Source organism: Podarcis pityusensis (genome assembly GCF_964106645.2).
Source record: "Podarcis pityusensis genome assembly, chromosome: 6".
Classification (NCBI taxonomy): Eukaryota; Metazoa; Chordata; class Lepidosauria; order Squamata; family Lacertidae; genus Podarcis; species Podarcis pityusensis.
The window spans coordinates 14,506,442-14,526,739 of record NC_138030.1 but is presented as its reverse complement, the minus strand read 5'-3'; the positions used below and the strand labels follow the sequence as shown (position 1 = coordinate 14,526,739).

The 20,298-nt window shown below is 48.4% G+C and overlaps 2 protein-coding genes across 4 annotated transcripts in view; both read left to right on the top strand.

The window, feature by feature from the left end:
• Positions 1–1,146: 1,146 nt before the first annotated feature.
• Positions 1,147–5,263, top strand: LOC308480085 (uncharacterized protein). The gene is made up of 3 exons (XM_081011394.1): positions 1,147–1,443; positions 1,603–1,660; positions 3,978–5,263. The coding sequence occupies exons 1-3, from the start codon at positions 1,309–1,311 to the stop codon at positions 5,147–5,149; spliced, it is 1,365 nt and encodes a 454-aa protein (XP_080867520.1). The 5' UTR covers positions 1,147–1,308; the 3' UTR covers positions 5,150–5,263.
• Positions 5,264–11,893: 6,630 nt separating this feature from the next.
• RBM38 (RNA binding motif protein 38) overlaps positions 11,894–20,298 on the top strand; it is a 41,011-nt gene continuing 32,606 nt past the window's right edge. For 2 of the 3 annotated variants that reach the window (XR_013988249.1, XR_013988250.1), the window contains exons 1-2: positions 11,894–12,571; positions 17,069–17,192. Coding sequence is in view for 1 of the 3 variants with exons in the window: in XM_081012425.1 (XP_080868551.1) it covers positions 12,404–12,571; positions 17,069–17,192 (292 nt within the window). In the remaining 2 variants the exon portion in view is untranslated. The remainder of the gene's footprint in view (positions 12,572–17,068; positions 17,193–20,298) is intronic. The other variant, XM_081012425.1, reaches the window with a different exon arrangement.

The window sequence follows — 20,298 nt, the reverse complement described above, 5'->3', positions numbered from 1 at the left end:
AGATTATTTCTTGGTCAGATTCAGCAAGAGGAACACATGCAGAAACTTCCTGGGTTACCAAATACAGAAAAATACTTAAGAGGACGAGGCCTGGGCTTGTTGCCTGGTCAACTTCACATCATGGGAGAGAATGATGAGGAGACCTGACTTAGGTAAGTCTGAGAAAACAGCTCACTCTATGGTCTTGACCTCTTAAGAGTTGAGCTTACTAGTTCTGACTGCAATTTCCCGCACTCAGGGTGACACACGTTATATTTTAACCAACGGGTATCGATCGCTGTGTTTCATAGAATCACAGCACTGTAGAATTGGAAGGGACCCCAAGAACCATCTAATACAAAGCCCTGCAGTTCAGGAAATCTTTTGCCCAGTGTGGAGCTTGAACCCACAATTCTGCGATGTAGAGTCGGACAGTCTATCGTCTGAGCTAGATTGATAGTTTGTTTATATATAGAATGAGCTGAAAATTGTACAATATCTGCAGCAAGAATTTTGTTAGCGAAGAATTGGAAAATACAGGAAGTACCAACAGTGGAAGATTGGCAGATGAAGATGATGGATTTTTGGGAGCTGGCTGACCTGACTGGAAGAGTCCGCGACCAGAAGGAGGAGGAGTACCAGGAAGAATAGATGAAATTTAAAGATTATTTAGCTAAATATGTTAAGATAACTTAATTGGAAAAGCTTGCAAATAATAGATAGGCTTAGAATTCAAATATGTAAGGATAAGATTTATGATGTTTAAAGTCAGATTTGAAAGAATGAAAGATGTTAAGTGATCAAGTTAATTTTTTGAGGAATTCGATTTTGGAAAACTGTTAAAATGATATATAAAGAAATTAAACCAAGGGGATTCAAGGAAGTCACTTAATAATGTTACCAAGAGTTAAATAGGATGTATGTATTTTTGTCTGTTTGTCTGTTTGTTTTGTTTTGAATTTTTGAAAATCAATTTAAAAAAATTTGAAAAAAAGAGACAAAATTGTACAATATCCATATTGTCAAAATGCATAGACCAGGGCCTGACTGACTGCAGTGACCCTCAAAAGCAACGCTCCTGATTGGTCCATCCAAGACAATCCCTCACCTGACTCACACATTTGAGCAATGCATGACACAGGACTCTTGTCACAAAGGCCTGTGCTGCTAACACACCGCCTCTAGCAACCCTCTGAGCACCCTCCACCACCCACCACGGCTGCAGCGGCTGCTTGCTCTGGCTGCGGCAGAGGGAGCAGGGCAAGGGGGAGATGAGTGGAACGATGCTGCACTGACTTCCAGCTACCGGTTTCCCGCCGCCTTCCAGCTATGGCTGTGCCAGGGGACAAGGTCTACAGCAGCTGCCTCCCTTTCGGCGAGACGCACCAGAAGCTGCTAGCCACCATCCTGATCGTGCTGGGACTTCTCGCTTTACTGGAATATGCCGTCAGACTGATTTCCTTGGTAAGCTCTGGGCCAAAGATGGAGGGCGTTATGGGTTTCCTTGGGTGTGCTGTTAGAAGCACCAATGGTTAACTCCAACAAAAGCATTGCAAAGCGGAACAGCCCCTAAATAGTGGCTGCTGAGCAGTACAGTGACATTTGCCTTTTTCTTCTCTCCAGGGTTGGATTAGCATCTCTCCATTAATGAGGAAAATACATGACTCTTGCTTCAAAAAAGGTAAGTTTTAGATGAGAAAGAGGTGTGTGATGATGAGGATGATATCCCGTTTCCTTTGGTCCCTCAAGTTCTTAGGATTATGCTCCTGTCCTGTTTTCCAGCTCTTCTGTTTCTCCCAGGCCACGGAAATCACGGTGTTGAAACTGGAAAAGTATTTGCTGGTACCCACACAGCTAGAAATATCAAGGGGGGGAAGTTAATAGTCAAGGAAACAGTTGAAAGTGGGAAAAGCTTGAGTATCTCTGGGTGCTCAAACCTCCCAACAATACCAAACAACCTGGTGTTTTGGCCAAAGAAGTGTGTGTGTGTGTGTGTGTGTGTGAGAGAGAGAGAGAGAGAATGAAAACTGGAAAGAGAAAGGAGATACTTGTAAATGTGCAGTTTTATTACTCTGGGATGCTTAGAAAGTTGGCGTCTGTTAGCTAAGACTCGATTGCTAATAATTCGTTAGCTAGCACAACTGAAAGAGGGCAAGAGTGGTGAGGAGAGACTGAATAAAGAAATGTCTTACCACACAGGGATAGCTAGTGTGGTTCTCCCCACCCCCAAAACATTACGGACTACAACTCCCATCATTCCCATTGGGCATCCTGGATGATGGGCATTGTAGTCCCTATCATCTGTGTTGAGTACCCCTGCGCAGATCTGTACTCAGGCCCTGCAAAACCAACACTCTGGCAAGGCCCACTGATGCTGAACCCCTAGCAGAGTACTGGGTCAACAAGCAGCCACTTGAAATTCCCTACAGTTATCCCAATGAAAGCTTTTTGGGAAAGCTCAGACGGCTGCTTACAGCTTTCCTTCCAATATCACCAGGTTAGCCCATGGCTTGGACAGCGGGGTGGGGGCAGCCACCGATATACGGGGGGGGGGTGCACCAGGGGGCATATTGCCAAGGGTGCCCTTCAATCTGGAGCCTTCCCTTTCCTCCCCTATAAAGTTTTAGGACTGGTTCAGATGCAGGTCAGCACTCAAGAGACGAGCAGAGAAGTTAACTCTTTATTCAAGGAAACACCATACAAGGCAGCAATCCCTACAAACAGGGCTGGCCCCTATGAAACAGCTGCCAGGACTGAAGGTCTCCGCCTGCTGTTTCCCTCTCAGTCTCCTGCCCTGCTGGATGTTTTCCAAGCAGCTTCAGATTATGTGGGGTGGGGACGGGGAGGGAATCTGTGCCACTTATTCTGTGACACACATAGCCCTCCCTGTCCTTGGAGACAAGGGGGGAGAGGAGCTTAGTACAGTAGGACCAGAAAGCTCCTGGGATGCTTCTGCAGCCTCCTTTCCCTCCTCCTCTGCTTCATCTTCTGAGTCTGAACTCCTTTCTGCACCTGGCTCCTCTTGCTCACTAAAGCCTGTTGCTTCCTCAGCATCCAACCACTCCTCCCTCCGACCTGTGCTCAGTGTCCCACCACCACTCCCTGGCCTCTGAGCCTTCCCTATGAGGCTTCCTTAGGGGATTCCCCAACTGGTGCCTCCCACCACTCCTTGTCATCCAGCTAGTCCGTGACACAAAGTTATGGTTGTATACTACCATGGCTTCACTCAGAGAGTCCTGGGAATTGGGCTCTTAAATTCTCTTCACTTCTGAGACATCCCCACCCCTCTCCTTGGGACCCTTCCCCCTATTCCATTATCATTTCTTTGCTTGTTCCACCAAACAGCCTGCTCAGGAAAGCGAACCAGGCTTTGCTTGATATGGGATTCCGTAAATTAACTTACAAAGTTTAAATTGGGGGTGAGGTCCACTTTTACAGCCTGAAGTCCGCTTTCCATTCTGGTAAACTTTCTGGGGGCTGCGAGTCAGTCATGACTGGGTCCAGAAGCAAAAGCGGAAATGTGAATATTACCCTTTATGCAGCAGGCTAGTGTTTACACGCGATCTCACACACACTCAGGCAGAAGAATGAAAAAAGAAGCATTATCAGAGTTCAAGGACACATACTTAGGAGAGTGCAAAGCAGGGCTGGTGCAGGCTGTGACCTAGGGAGGGGAGGCATGGCTGATGAGAGTCCTAAGGACCAGACAGAGCGGTTTGGAGGGCCACGTTAGGTCCCTGAGCCATGTCCTTCACCCATGCAGTGTTTCTCAACCTTGGGTTCCCAGCTGTTGTTGGACCACAATTCCCATCATCCCAGACCCCGGGTCCTGCTAGTTAGGGATGATGGGAGTTGTAGTCCAACAACAGCCGAGGACCCAAATTTGAGAAACACAGGCACTTTAAAGCAACGACCAGGGAAGCAGCCTCCTTTTCCTCCTAGTGATGCTCCCAAGTGTCCTAACCACCCTCACACTTCTCCGCCTCCCTTTTCCTCAGGCGGCCAACTTCTGAAGACCATGAAGGTCCTCTCCAGCAGCAAGAGACTGTGGAAGGAGTCGCTGCTGCTCAGAGGCCGCAAGAAGCTCTCCAGCATGCGCTTCCGCTGCATCGTGGACCCCGTCAAAGTCACGGTGAAGATGAGCAGCCTGCAGGAGCCCAAAGCGTGCTGCTCGCAGGGCGGCCGCAAGAGCAAGGCCTACTACTCCGGCGAGTGGTCCAGCCACCACGACACAGACGACAAGAAGGCCAGTTGGTGCAGGAGCCCGCAACGCCGTCGAAGCAGCCAATGCAGCTCCCACCCCTCAGACACCGAAACCCCCCAGCCGGCGTGCCCCGCCGGGTCCGTCGCCTCCTGGGTGCGTTTCAACTTCAGCCCCCCGCAGCGTGCCGCCGAGGCCGCAAGCAGCTCGGCCCGCTGCGGGGCCCACGCGCGGAGCCACCAAAGAGCCACTGGCGACAAGCAGCACAGTTCGGACATCGCCAGGGAGGGTGCCCAGGGGCAGAGGTTCCTGCAGCACTCAGTGGGCATGAACACTGAGGAGCCTGCTCCCCGCTGCCCGGAAGCCCCTCATGAGCATTTCAACCGCCAGTCCAGCGAGACAAATTTCATTCCCAGCCCCATCTTGCCGGGCCCTAGGCGAGTGGTGTACTCTGCCCTGGCTTCGGATGTGGCGTCCAGGACCCACCTCAACGGCGAGGAGTACCCCTACCCGCATTCCCCAAGAGGGCCACGGCACCGCCTCGGGCCAGAGTGGCAGCAGCGTTTGCCTGCGGCACAGCAGGCCGAAGTGTATGTTTACCTGGTCAGCCCTCCGCTGCCCAGCCCGGAACACAACCCCGACCAGCCCAACCACCCCTTCTCCGCATCCCAAGGCATCTCCAGAAAGGATGTTCTGGCCAACAGGATGTCTCTCAGCCACAGCAGGGGCAGTTCCAGCCAGGGACCGGCAGGGCAGGGGGGCAGCGACCCCCACAAGCAGCGCAAGAGCATCTGGGAGAGGAAGCACCAGCAGAGGTCCCTGCAGCCAAATCCGGACTACGAGAAGCTGGCAGGAGGCAGCGGTGGCGCCAGCCTGGGCCACCACGAACCCTTCTCCCACAATCCCCCTCTCTTGGCGGACAGGGGGAGGGGAGGGCTCGATGCAACACCACCCACCATTGCCAGCTGAAGGCGCCTTTAAGTGGGGACGGGCTCCTGAAAGGAGCAAACGGCAACCTCTCCCGTTTCGTTGAATACCCTTTGAGCGTGCTCGGGTCAATAAAAATTGAAGGCAAGGCATGAACATTTCTGTATGGAGGTTATTGGAAGTGTCTCAGAGTTTGCGACTGGTTATTAAGTAAAAGAAATTGCTGTGTCCCTAGATCTAAACACAGGGCAGAATACTATGGTAGAGAGAGTCCCAGAAGAGGTGTCAAAACACAGAACATGCAGCAAAGTGAAGCATGGGAATACAACAACAACAATTTTTATTTGTACTCCACCCATCTGACTAGCTAGCCCCAGGCACTCTGGGTGGCTTCCAACTTACAGTGGTACCTTGGTACTCGAACAGCTTGGCTTCCGAACAAATCGGCTCCCAAACGCCGCAAGCCCGGAAGTAAGTGTTCTGGTTCACAAATGTTTTTCAGAAGCCGAATGTCCGACCCAGCTTCCACTTGAGTGCAGGAAGCTCCTGCAGCCAACCAGAAGCCGCGCCTTGGTTTTCAAATGGTTTCGGGAGTCGAACAGACTCCCAGAATGGATTAAGTTTGAGAACCAAGATACCACTGTATATAAAAACATAATAAAGCATTAAACATTAAAAAGCTTCCCTATACAGTAGTACCTTGGGTTACAGACGCTTCAGGTTACAGACTCCGCTAACCCAGAAATAGTACCTCGGGTTAAGAACTTTGCTTCAGGAGGAGAACAGAAATCGCGTGGTGGCGGCACAGCAGCAGCGGGAGGCCCCATTAGCTAAAGTGGTAACTCAGGTTAAGAACAGTTTCAGGTTAAGAACGGACCTCCGGAACAAATTAAGTACGTAACCAGAGGTACCACTGTACAGGGTTACCTTCAGATGTCTTCTAAAGGTTACATATAGGCTTAGAGCTGTTAAATATTTTGTTCTGAGTCATAGAATCATAGTACGAAAAGGAGAGATATAGTATAACACAAAGAGTATAATCAGTTATATTTCCATACATACATATACAGTATATACCCAGATATTCATAAAAGGTTATTCAGAAGAAGCGCGGCTGAGCAAAGGCAAGATTATGAACTTTTTCTGCTCTCATAATTCACTAACCACAATGTGTGTGCATGTTTGTGTTTTAAAAAGAGGCTCATTATTTATAGCAGCAGCGCTGAGATCTAAAAGGCCACAGTGCGTTCAGGGTAATCGGAAAATGCAGAGACAAAGGAAGAGACCTTTGGATACAGCATGATCACTGCTGCAAACGAAAAAGGATTTAGGGCATCTCCTCCCAGGATGCTTCACAGCCTCGAAGGGTGGCAAGAATCCAGATTTGGCATTAGCAAAGCCAACAAGCCTAACTATTCCCACAGTACTGTACAAGCTTTCGGAGAGCGGATGGAGGCTACAGTCTACAAGCCACAGTCCAAAAGAGATGCCTTTTCTATCCCCAGCCCGGCAACTCGAGAGCTTAATAGCTGCCCTGGAATTGGGGTTTTATTCCATGGAATGCAGGCACCCCACTATAGGCTCAGGTAACAAGCAAAAAAAAAAAAAGTGTTTTGGGCTGGTCCTACCATTAGGCAGATTGTGGCAGCCACCTTAATTTGGCGGTGGATGCTGAGAGGTGCAGAGCAGTAATGAGGCGTTGCCAAACACAACTCTGTATACCATGTGGTCTTCTCTGCAAGGCTTTAAGGCAGCCTACTGCGAGGTGGAAGATGTTGTAAAATTCAGTTGCCAACCTGGTTGGGTTTCGATACACAGGCAGTGGTGGTGGGGAAGACCATATTGTCTTTGCCTCAGGCAGCAAAACATCTGTCCCAGGTTTAACTCATGTCCAAGCAGAGGGGGGAAAGTCTGACTATCCTATTTTTGGCCTGATCTATACTATCAGGGGACGCAGGTGGCGCTGTGGGTTAAACCACAGAGCCTAGGACTTGCCAATCAGAAGGTTGCTGGTTCGAATCCCCGCGACGGGGTGAGCTCCCGTTGCTCGGTCCCTGCTCCTGCCAACCCAGCAGTTCGAAAGCACGTCAAAGTGCAAGTAGATAAATAGGTACTGCTCCGGCGGGAAGGTAAACGGCATTTCCGTGCGCTGCTTTGGTTCACCAGAAGCGGCTTAGTCATGCTGGCCACATGACCTGGAAGCTGTACGTCGGCTCCCTCGGCCAATAAAGCGAGATGAGCACCGCAACCCCAGAGTCAGTCACGAGTAGACCTAATGGTCAGGGGTCCCTTTACCTTTACACTATCAGTGGATGAGGGAGGGACACTGAGAGTAGGAGGCCCCAATTCCCCTCACAGAGCTACAACTCGCAGGATAACCCCACAATCAATCCTTCTTTCCAGGTAATTCTTGGAATTGTAGCTCTGTGAAGGGGAAAGAGTTTCCTAACCGCTTTCAGAACCCTTAACAAACTATAGCTCCCAGGATTGCATAAAGTGGTATGATACTGCTGTAAATATATAGTGCAGACGGGTCCTTATTTTGGTCCATCTAACAGGTTGCCTGTTCTTGATGGGGTTACACTCCCTTTGAAGGAGCAGGTATACAGCTTGTGGGTACTTTTGGATGCTTTGCTTGTCACTTGAGGCTCTGGTGGCCTCAGTAACACGGAGGGCCTTCCACCAGCTTTGGCTGGTGGCCCAGCTGCACCCCTAACTACTGTTGTCTATGCTCTGGTAACCTCTAGGTTAGATTATTGCAATGCGTTGTATGTAGGGTTGCCTCTGAAGACGAGTTGGAAACTTTAACCGGCACAGAATTTGGTGGCCAGGTTGTTCATCGGGACAAGACTGATCCTGGCACAACTGATTAATAACTGGGCCCAATTCAAAGTGCTGGTTTTGACTTATAAAGCCTTAAAAAGCTCAGGACCGCAATACCTCAAGGACCGCCTCTCCCCTTATAAGCGGAGATCATACGAGACCCTTCTTTGTGTGCTTCCTCCACGAGAGGTCTTGAGGGTGGCAACACGAGAACATTGGCACCCTGTTTGTGGAATCCTCTCCCCAGGGAGGCACCAGGCAAAAACATTCCTTTATAATCAAGCCTTTGGGTGATATTATTACCTTTTAAATGTGCTTGTGGAAGGGGCTTATTGATTTGTTTTTTGTTTGTTTTGTTACATATTTTCTGTTTTTATTTTGTACTGTATTTTTATGTTGTGAATCACCATGATCTTCAGATCAAGGGTGGTATACAGATTTAATAGTAATAAAAAAGTATCGCCCACAGAGAGCAACTAATTTTTTTGTAGGGGGCCGAAGCCCCCACAGCTCCTAGGAGCCGGCTCTTATTTGCATGATTTTTTATTTAAGTGTTTGCTCTTTCCTTCCTCTTCCCAAAGGCGCAGCTTCGTAAACATCTGCGGCCACAAAACGCATTAAAACCAAGGAGGGACGGAGGCTCCCCACCCGATGACCTTCTCCAAATGCCAGCACTTGCCAGAAGTTGCAATTATTTGCAGTCGGGATTCCTGCAAAGTTCAACATTTAAAAAACAGGCGCGCGCGCTGTTAGGCGGCTTTCTCTGGCGGGCTTCTCGGCAAAAAAGATTTGCTTTGCAAACTTGCATTTCTTAGTCAAATCCAGCGCTCCTTTCTGCCGCCTCTCGCCACCTCTATGCAAATCGACCGTCCGTTTGCAACGAGCGGCAAAATTCTCCAGGGTGGGGAGGGGAGGAGGAAGAGGCTCCCGCAGTGCCTGCTGGGGGATGTAGTTTCAGTGGGAAGCAGAACCGGCAGGCTTGGAGCGGGTAGTGCTCGCTCCCTGCAAAAGCCACTGTTTGGGATGGGTAAATCCACCAGCAAATGCAGGCTGCGTCTCAGAAGCGCACAAATACCCCATGCCCGGTTATCAGGACTGAGTTTCAAGAAGCCTTTGACAAAAGTCCCTCACCAAAGGCTCCTAAATATTAGCTTAACAAATTCAGTTCAGCTGTAACAGTGATGCATGTTGGTGCAAAAGCAAAAAAGCAAACAAAACAAAAAACACTTAGTTTCACATATACGATCAAGGCGTCTGAACTGGAGATGACTGACCAGGAACAAAACCTTGGGATTATTGTGGATAGCTCAGTGAAGATAGGGATCCACTGTGTGGAAGCTGTGAAAAGGGGTGAACTCCATGTTACGGATCATTAGGGAAAGGATATTTTAGATCTGGAAAAAGTTCAGAAATAGGCTACCAAAATGAACAAGGAGCTGGAAAAGTAACAACATTTAAATCTTATATTCTAGGGGGGAAATAGCTGCAAGGGGGCATTAGTGAAGTAAAGGGACCCCTGACCATTAGGTCCAGTCATGGCTGACTCTGGGTTTGCGCGTTCATCTCGCTTTATTGCCCAAGGGAGCTGGCGTACAGCTTCCGGGTCATGTGGCCAGCATGACTAAGCTGCTTCTGGCGAACCAGAGCAGCACATGGAAACGCCGTTTACCTTCCCGCTGGAGCGGTACCTATTTATCTACTTGCACTTTGCTGTGCTTTTGAACTGCTAGGTTGGCAGGAGCTGGGACCGAGCAATGGGAGCTCACCCCGTCATGGGGATTTGAACCGCCGACCTTCTGATTGGCAAGTCCTAGGCTCTGTGGTTTAACCCACAGCGCCACCCGTGTCCCATAAGGGGGCATTACAGAGGTGTAAAAGATTGTGTATGGAGTTGAGAAAGTGAATAAAGTGTTTTCCTCCCTCTCTATATACTATATTTACTTACTATATTTAAATCCCATCTTTCTGCCAAGGCACCCAATACCCAGGACCATCCAATGATGCTGAATGTTGGAAAATTCAAGAAAGAACTTCACACAGCACATAGCACGTTGTTAAACTATGGCATTTGCTCCCACAAATTCCCAGCGGCTAACCAAATGCTTCTGGGAATCTTACAAACAGAGCATGACGGCAACAACCCTCTTCTGCTGTTGGTTTCCCAGAGAGTGGTGTTGCGTGGGTACACTGCTTCTCAACAGGGAGATATCTTTCAGCTATCTCATAACCTAAGTGTTGAATTTAGTGGTTAACTAACAAGTAGATTAAACTTGTATTCTGCAAATCCAACATAAGCATGGGAGGGGAGAGGTGCGCTGATGTGCTTGTCATGAGAAACTACATGTTTGGTGCGTTTGGTGTAACGTACACATAGCTGGTTACTTGGCCAGATCAGTTCTCTGTTCTCTGACAGCCAGTGGGCAAGTGGCTACTAGGAAAACAGCCTTTTCTGTGGTTGCACATCAGCTGAGATGCTCTCCCACAAGTTGACTTACCTGGCCCCTTCTTTGTTGTATCTAAGACCAGGCTTAGCCAAATACTGATGCTTTTCAGACATTGGACTCCAACTCCCATCAACCCCGGCCAGGGCCTGGGGGACTAAAGGTCAGGGATGGTTGTAGCCTAGCAACAACTGGAGGGCCACAGGTACCTCACACTCACTTTAGCCTCTAGGCAAAACATGTTCAGTTTCAATGGGCTTTGAGAATTTAATTCAGGTGTGTTTATTACGTTGGGCTTAATTTTGATAGGCTTATGTTCACCTTCTGGCAGTACAGTCGTACCTGGGATCCTGAACGCCTTGTGAGTCAAACGTTTTGGCTCCCGAATGCCACAAACCCGGAAGCGAGTGTTCTGGTTTGTGAATGTTCTTTGGAACCCGAACGTCCAACGTGACTTCCACAGCTTCCGATTGGCTGCAGGAGCGTCCTGCAACCTATCAGAAGCCGCGCCTTGGTTTCCGAACGTTTTGGAAGTCGAACGGACTTCCAGAACGGATTCTGTTCAACTTCTGAGTTACCACTGTACTGTATAATATTTGAATCACTGCTTTTCGTTTGCATCTCCTGTATTCTTTGGCTGCACTGCAAAGGGTTTTGGAATTCAATCTCTAGGATTCTACACTTGATTTTCTGGAATGCTTCTAACTGTGGGAGCATAAGCAGCGACTCGAGTGATAGGCAACAGGTTCTGATTTTGCTCTCAGTGCAACCTAGCCATTTGGAGTGGTGGGATTCTGCCAGCGTGTGGAAAGTTAAAGATGACAGATCAGACATGAAATGTAGGCAGAGTCCGAATTTTATAGTGATGAGCCACATTTTGGTTTCCAGCAGCCTTTGTCCAGTTTCCAGACACATGGCTGCATATGGCACACAATTTGGCAGCCACAGGATTTTGCGCTGAAATTTGGATTGGATGCGAACCAACGATTGGTTAACTGCACCAATCCATAATGGAATGCCATACAGGAGTTTTGGGGCTACTTTGGAGTTAAAGACCTTTAGTACTTTTTAAAAAATGTATGTATTAAAAGACGGCTAGGGAATTTTGTAAGTGTGCGCGGGAATGGGAAGGTGGAATTTAAGTTTTTAAAATCAAAAAGCAATATTCTCCACAGGACTTCATTCATCTAAGCAGAAATAGGCTCCGGCTCCGGTAGTCCACGGACGCTTCTGCCGAGAGACAGGTCTTGCTACCACGTGCGATCCCGTCTACTCAGAAGTAAGCCTCGCCAACGAGCTCCGCGCGACTTATTCCCAGACCACACGGGATTGCACGATCAGGCTTCGAAGCGCCTCGAAAGTCCGCGTCGCCGTCCTCGTTTTTGCACCGCCCCAACGGACGAGGCGTCAGCGGCGAAGAACTACGAAGCCCAGGGGCCTCTGCGGCCGGCCAGGCTCGACGTTTCCCCCGACCCGGCGGCGGGGAGGCGTGGCTGGAGCCCGGCCTTGGAAGGGGCGGAGAGGGAAGGATGGGTACAAAGGCGCGCGAGCGCTGGGGAGCACTTTCACGCTCCGCGGCTCCAGGCGAGAGGTCGTGCTGCTGCTGCTCGACGGGGCGGGGGGGCTGGCAGCGCTTTGGGAAGGCGGAGCTCTCTCATTGCCCCCTGCCGTCGATGCTGCGGTTGCTTTAGCCGCTGGAGCTGCTGCATGGGGCGCGGAGCTGCTGCTGCTGCTCCTGTGGTCGCTGAGTCGCTGTTGCTCGGGGGAGCGGGCTCCCCCGGTCTTCTCCTCCTTCCTCCTCCTCCTCGCCCGTGGACCGCTCGCTGGGTCGCGCGGTGACCTAGGCGGAGTAGGGCATCTCCTTCCTTCCACCCTGGACGTCTTTCCTCGCGCTTCGTCTCGCCCTTTCCTCCTTTTGGATGCTTATTCCAGCCTCTCCCACTCTCCGCCGCCCTCCTCGTCCTCGTCGCCCTTCTCCTCCTGCTCTCCAACTAGCAGCTGCGGCCATCGCCGTCGGGGCTGCTCCGGCGCCATGCACACGGTGCAGAAGGACACTACCTTCACGAAGATCTTCGTCGGGGGGCTGCCCTACCACACCACGGACTCCTCGCTGAGGAAGTACTTCGAGGTGTTCGGCGACATCGAGGAAGCCGTCGTCATCACGGACCGGCAGACGGGAAAATCCCGGGGATATGGCTTCGTAAGTGCGGATTTGGGGGCCGGGGGGGGGGCGCTTTGCGGGAAGGTCTGGGAGGGGCTGTTCTCGTCACCTGGCGTCGGGGCACCACGCCAAAGGACCTCGCCACCCCGCCTCTTGCAGGTCTTGCCAATGAATTCTGAGTAGTCGACACGTCGGGGCGCTCACCTGCAATAGGAGTCTTCCGTTTTCTGCCTTAAGCCTGCGTGGAAAGGTTAACATTTCAACGGCAGAAAAGGGAGACGGGCCGTGGGGAAACCGTACAGTATTTTTTAACTCCCTCTTTCTCGAACTTGGTGATCCCTTTGAGCCATAACCAGTCTATATTGAATGAAATAGTAATAGAATTGTAGAGCTGAAAGGGACCCCGAGGGCCATCTAGTCCAGCCCCCTGCAATGTAGGAATCTCAACTAAAGCATGACAGATGGCCACCCACCCTCTGCTTAAAATCCTCCAAGGAAGGAGAGTCCACAACCTCCATTCCACTGTCAAACAGCTCTTTGTCAGAAAGTTCTTCCTGATGTTTAGTTAGAATCTCCTTTCCTGTAACTTGAATCCATCGGTTTGGGTCCTATCCTCCAGAGCAGGAGGAAACAAGCCTGTTCCCTGTGTGACAGCCCTTTCGATGTTTGAAGATGGCTATTGCATCTCCTCTTAATCTCAGGCTAAGCATATCCAGCTCCTTCAACCATTCCTCATCAGGCTTCGTTTCCAGACTCCAGAGCATGTTGAGTTTGATGCCCCTCTGTTATATAAACTTGCAAGGAAATACGGGGAGGGGGGATTAAGGAGGTGGGGTGCAATTTGATGGCTTAGGGTGGGAGCCCACAGACCTGCAACTGCCTCTTCTGGCTTATGAAACTGGAGGAGCCACATCTAGAGGGACTTCGTTGGTTCCAAAGGTGGTTTGGGAGTCTGGTAGCTTAGAGTTGGGGTGCTGTGTGGGTGGAGGGAACAGAAAGTGGGTAGTCACTCCTAGGGGAAGAGATGGAAGCAATTGGCTGTTGCTTCTAGAATGGTCCTTGGAGTTGGAGTGTCCAGTTCAAGATTACTCTGCAGAGCTGAAAACTAGGTTCCAAAGGGCCTGGAGAGCTCTTTGCATTGAAGTGAAGTGTTCTGCTTAATTGGCGTTTGTGTGCACTTGTGGGGTATGTCGTTGTTAACAGTACTGTAATAGTAAAAACAATGTATTTGGTAAAGGAGAAGAGACTCCTTGCAGACATATAGCTGGGAGGTGGAGACTCTGCTTGGATTATCTGCTCAGTGTGTTTCTGGGGAAATGGGGTTGTGGGTCGCACGAACTCTTTGCTGTAGTATTTACGGCATCTCTTCCGTGTGCGTGTGTCTTGTGTTGTGTCCCTCATCCTTTCATACTGGGTGTGGGGAGTGGGGCAACCTCTGAAATTGTCTCCCATCAAGGAATCCGTTCCAGTGGTTCTACGGTGGTCCTGATCCGTAAAGAATTTGCAGCAGAGTGGCAGAAGTGCCGTGCGGGTCCGGAAGTGGAGGGTGTCTCTTGGAAAAGGAATCGGGCTTAACAGTTGCAGGGGCTATTGCGTGAGCAGAGGTTTTTGCAGGTTGCGTTACTTCCTGCTGCTTTCTGACTTCGTGACCTCTAATCGGTGTAGAACGGCAACACTTAGCCTGGTACTTTTTCCCTCACCCTGTCAAATGAAGGGTACTCAACTCTGTGTGGGGGAAATGGTTTTGTATCCTAGTGTACTGCTGCCCCACTGCCTTTGATCCTTGTGTTGTTCCCAGTTCACAAAAATCAGGGTGGGAATATTACCCTGTCACGTTCCCCTTCCCCTCTTCCAAATACTCCCCCACTGTTCATGCTGTGGTAGATTTGGAGTATTACATGGGCTCCTTTTTGCAGTTCCTACGGATGTCTTCCAACAATTTTTCAAAGACAGTTGCTGGGTGAGGAGATGGAGGAAACTGCATCTTCTCTTTGCCTTCCAGACTTTTGAAGGGATTGCATACTAAGTGCAGGAGCTGGGAGAGGTGAATAGCGAACTCAATTCTCCGAATAGGGATATTCACACAGCCAAAACACCAACATATACACACACACACACACACACACACACACACACACGGTGTTGGCAAGTTGTGGAGAATCCAGAGGTTTGCAGAAGTGCAGAAAAGAAAATTAAAATGTGCATTCACACACACACAATTTTCAGGGTGGGTGGGGGAGGAGTAACCTCTCTAGAACATCTCAGTAAGGACTGAGCATCTATTTGGTGCGTGGGTGTGGAAAAAGGCATGGCTGACCAGAACTGATGAGGAGCACTTTGTGCTGCAACATTTTGTTGCAGGCGCTGCTTAAGTAGAAGTTCCTTAACTTGCTGCTGCCGCAAAATGCAGGGATAGCTTTAAAAAGGGATTGGACAAATTCATAGAGGTATGGAGAAGTACCAGTCATGGTGGCTGTACGCTATCTCCATAGCACCGCCCACGTCCCTAAACCATTGAGCCTCTTGGGCTTGCTTATTGGAAGGTTGGTGGTTTGAATCCGCTCAACGGGGTGAGCTCCCGTTGCTCTGTCCCAGCTTCTGCCCACCTAGCAGTTCTGAAGCACGCCAGTGCCCACTCTGGCGGGAAGGTAAACGGCATTTCTGTGCGCTCTGACTTCTGTCACAGTGTCCCATTGTGCCAGAAGCAATTTCATCATTCTGGCCACATGACCCGGAAAGCTGTCTGTGGACAAACACCGGCTCCCTCGGCCTGAAAGCAAGATGAGCGCTGCACCCCATAGTCACCTTTGACTGGATTTAACTGTCCAGGAGCCCTTTACCTTTTACCTCTGCTATTTCCAGGATCTGAGGTGGGATGCCTCTGAATATTGGTTGCGGTGGAGAGTACAGTTGCCCTGCAGTCCTGCTTGTGAGCTTCCCAGAGGCATCTGATGGGCTGCTTTGAGAACTTGCCTTGCATTAGGGACATGGGAAGCTGCCTAGTTGACCCCTCTTGCCCATTCTACACAGGCTGGCATCTGTTCTCTCAAGTTCTTCAGCAGATGCTTTCGTAGTCTTACCCAGAGAAGCTGAGGATTGCTCCTAGGATCTCTACCGTTTCCTTTCCCAGGTTCTTAAATTTCTTCTTAAAGAGGATTCTTGTTGTAAGTGACAGGAGGCTTTCTCTAACCAATAATTGACCTTGCACTTCATTGTTGGGCATCTTGAGGATGCATCTCGGCAGGACGTTTTCATCACCGCCTCCCAGCTGCTTTGCATTTTTATCATTAGAATAAAAAGTCAATGAACTTGTGCAGCCCAGGAATGATTTTAGGCGGTGTATTATTAACATTATGTCAAAGCCGAGACAACTGTGGCCAGTCTTAGCTATGGTTTATGGTAACAAGCCAGATTCAGATATGGCTTATGAAGTTGACTTGTTGCAATAAACCACAGTTAAGACTAACCACAGTTTACGGGGTTGTGCCTAATGTTAAATCGCCGTTGAAAATGGAAGCAAAAAGCTTCTGATCTCGGTACCTGCACTCGAGAATTTGGTGTGGGGAGCTGACAAACCCAAGGCTCTTTCATGTAACACTAAGCCAGAGTTTAGTGTTGCATCCCAACCATGGCAATTATTTCCAGTTATGTAGGAATGTCACATTTAGCTGGAGTCTTTAAAATAGAATTTGCATGATCTACATATACGAAGCATGTTAATTTTCCCCTGGAGACAACTTTGCGTTTAGCAGTTTTGTCATGCATTGAAATAAACCCTACAGACTTGTTAACGGTGTACAGACAGGAGTGTCTCCTGCCTTCTCAAGCTTCAGTAATGCAATTCCACACTTTCAAAAAGGGGAAGCTGTTCATTTCTGTGCTGTTCTTGCTGCTGGTTAGGTGGGGCTGCACTGCTTGGGTTTCTGTTTGCTTTGTGGTGAGAAGAAAAGGAAAAGCTACCACCTGATATTCCCTAACAGTGCCAAAAGGAGAGGGGGGCGCAATGTGTTGTTTTTAAAAAAGAGGAAACAAAAATAGTAGCTACTCTGAACTTATCTGCCTGCAGTTTATAGCATTCTCCCTTGAGTGCTCTTTTGCTCTGGGATGCTTCCATCTACTGCTGGCTTTTCCATTGTAAATCACGTTCTGAAAGGCAAACTTTACAGTGCTTGGAAGGTACTTCAGCCATAAAGCTGCCTCCGTGAGTGTACCGGAGTTCAAGGGATCTTGAATCTTAAAACGGCATCTTCGCCTGCCTCCGCCTCTGCTTGGCTGCCTGATATTCAGCCTGCCTGGTCTTTTTTACTTGTGATGTCAAAACAGGAAACAAAGGGGGATATAGGTGGAGATGATGAGGCTTCCTCTCTCCAGAGCTACATAACGGATTATCCCCTCTTAACAGCTTTTCAAGTGAGATTCAAGGAGAGTTCTTAACTTTGTTGTGTGGAAGTGCTTGCTAGAAAGGAGGGGAGGAAAAACACCCACTTGGTGGTGTTCCAGGTCGCTTACAAACGCAGTCTGCCTGCTTCTTTCCAGGTGACCATGGCTGACAGATCTGCGGCCGAAAGGGCTTGCAAGGATCCCAACCCCATCATTGACGGCCGGAAAGCAAACGTCAACCTTGCCTATCTGGGAGCAAAACCAAGGAGTATTCAAACTGGTGAGACAAACTGCCCCCACTCCCCTCTCTCTTGTCTCTCTCTCTCTCTCTCTTTATAAATTGGCTCAATATCTTTCTGGGTTTGAATAGGACAATAAAAATAAAGCTGTGTGTTTTCTGCGCCCAGGAAGCTCATTCCACCATCCAAATAAACTCTGCATGCTGAGCTTATTTTGTGCGATTTGTTTCTGCTGCCAAGAATGGAGTTTTCAACGCCACTGACAATCTCTTGGCAAGTGCTGCAGGAGCTGGAGCAGAGAGACCATGCAACTATGCATGCTCCAGTTCCCAAGGAACAGGGACCGTGTGTTTTTTAGACAGTCGTGGTCAGGTGACATGTGGAGGCCCTCCCCTTCTTGTGTATGCATTTCCCTTTCCTGGTTTGTTCTAACCCTAGTTTACCATGATGTCCACATCTGGCAAACTGTGGCTGAGGCTAAATATTATTCTTATTCTTATTCTTATTTTATTTATACCCTGCCCATCTGGCTGGGTTTTCCCAGCCACCCTGGACGGCTTCCAACAAAATATTAAAATACAGTAGTCCATCAAACATTAAAAGCTTCCCTAAACAGGGCTGCCTTCAGATGTCTTCTAAAAGTCTGGTAGTTGTTGTTCTCTTTGACATCTGGAGGGAGGGCATTCCACAGGGCAGGTGCCACTACCTAGAAGGCCCTCTGCCTGGTTCCCTGTAACTTGGCTTCTCACAGTGAGGGAACCGCCAGAAGGCCCTCAGCGCTGGACCTCAGTGTCCGGGTAGAACGATGGGGGTGGAGACGCACTTTCTAAAGAATAAAGTGGGGGGGGGTGTGTGAAAGTGGTATATAAGGAGCATATGGTATGCTCAAACTTGCAGAGTACAGTGGTACCTTGGTTTACAACCATAATCCGTTCCGGAGGTCTGTTTATAAACCAAAACAGGTTGTAACCCAAGGTGCGCTTTTGCCAATGGGGCCTCTAAATTTTTTTTGTTCATAATCCAAAAAATAAAAGGGTTGTAATCCAAAAAAAGGTTGCAAACAGGGACACACGCGTCTGGGTTTGACGCGTTTGTAATCCAAAACGTATGCAAACCAAGGTACCCCTGTACTCTGGTTGTCACACCAGGTGATTGGCCTCTGTGACATCCAATTATAAGGTAAATCTTTAGAACATCTGTGTTTTGCTCAAAGCTTACAGTAAACAGAGGTTGGGGTATGTGGGGTTTTTTTTGTTGAAAAAATGTAATCCAAGAAAAATCATAGGTGTCTTTCTGTAGCTTGCTGGCTCACTTGAGCCATCATAGATGCTTCTGCCCTTCGTATTGCTCTCCTTTGGATAGTTCTGCATGCTTTTGAGGACAGGCAACTACAGCTGAAGCCCTGGATTGCTTCATTTGTGTTCTTTTTCGTCAGCTCCAGAAACTATAGGCCGTGCAATATAGCCATTTGATGTTGTGACCCGAGACCCTTGCAGATTCAAAGAAAGAAAAACAGACAAATTATCTTAAACATGACAATGTATATATATCTTGAGTTTCTGAGCATGCACTGGAGAATAAATGTGCTGGAAGCAAAGAAGGGGAAGATGGGGATTTGTGCAAAGAAAAGAACGCTGGGGAACTTTGCCCAAGGATTAGTATAGTTGGCTTGAGATTGTATATAATCTGCGGCCAACTGTTCACAACTTCAGTAAACTTTGTGTGTGTTGGAGAATGGTTACAGGTTGAAGCAGAGGCGAATGTCTGAGACCAAGGGGAAAGGTTGACAGCAATATGGCAGGTGCAGCAGTCTAGGGAGAAGGCAGAATTATACGAACTCGGAAAAGGATGCTGTGAAAGGGAGATGGAAGCATTTTACCTCTAAGGAAGCAAAAAAGAGAAGATGGCAGATGGACACGACAATGGGTCCAAGTAAGGAGGGGCCCCGTTAATGAAAGTCAAAATTGTAGATGCTTTCATAAATGAAAAACTGGAGCTTTGAACACAAACATGAGTCAAGTGGAGGACTAGCTGTCTAGAAAAGAGACGCATTTGAGACTTGGAATTAATAGAATGTAGCAGAGTGTGGGTGATAGAAGAGTATATTATATTAATAGTATATTAAAAACTGGGAAAATTAAATAGTGGGGAACTTGCTTGTGTAGTTACACAAACATCCCGTGATGGTGGTAGGGGGAGTGGGAAGTTGACACAACACATTTTTAGAAGTTTATTAAAATAGCTAATAGAATACATTGCAGTCATCTGGTTCAAAAAGAATACCAAACCATAGTTTGACATAGCATGAGGCCGTGAACAAACCTTGTTCTCCTCCTCTCCTCTCGTCCACTCCAATTCTGTAAGTTGCTTCATGTGTAGTACAAACGTAGTCTGCAGTTAGAATCCAAACCAGCAAACCGGTTTGTACTTGCCTTGCAAAACATGCCCAAACCGTAGTTTGCAATCATGGTTTGGAGGGACATGCAAACCATAGTTTGCTAGTTTGTATGTAACTGCAAACTATGACTTGTGCTGTATGAAATAGCTACAGGTAGGAGTGGATGAAGTGTTGAGAGGTCTGGAAGCATAACTAGTTTTAATGTCAAGGCTAAACTAATAATAATAATAATAATAATAATAATAATAATAATAATAATATATCCTGCCCAATTCCAAGGGAGCCACAGGAAGGAAACAATGTCTGAAGGGGGCCATGGTCGGAAAAAAGTTGGAAAACACTGGGCTAAAACATGCACTCTGAAATGTGGTAATATACGAAACATTGGCCAGTTCAAGTTAAGTCGCCAACTGTTGGTAACAATTCAGAGCAGAGTTAAAGAGATGCCTGCGGACAGGATAATGTTTCCTGCACTCCACAAAAGCTGATGCTGTATTTGTTAGCCTTAAAGGTGCCACAAAACTGCTCGCTGCAACAGACTTCACAAGACTACTCTCCGGAATTCATCAGATAATGTTGTCATAGAGAAAGTAAACACAAAAATTGTTTGTACCAAAGAGTAAGGATTAAGATAGCTACGATGCACGAAGCAAAACTGTAAATCCCGCCGCAGACAGCGGCGCTTAGCTCTAAGTAAGCAGGCCTAGGCACAAGCTGCACTTCTGAATACACGATAACGTTGCACAGCC

What these genes read in the sequence shown, in the direction of transcription:
- LOC308480085 (XM_081011394.1), top strand. Translation starts at nt 1,309, where the DNA reads ATGGCTGTGCCAGGGGACAAGGTCTACAGCAGCTGCCTCCCTTTCGGC. An exon ending in CCGTCAGACTGATTTCCTTG is followed by an intron (nt 1,444 to 1,602) that starts GTAAGCTCTGGG and finishes TCTTCTCTCCAG; the next exon opens with GGTTGGATTAGCATCTCTCC. An exon ending in TGACTCTTGCTTCAAAAAAG is followed by an intron (nt 1,661 to 3,977) that starts GTAAGTTTTAGA and finishes CCTTTTCCTCAG; the next exon opens with GCGGCCAACTTCTGAAGACC.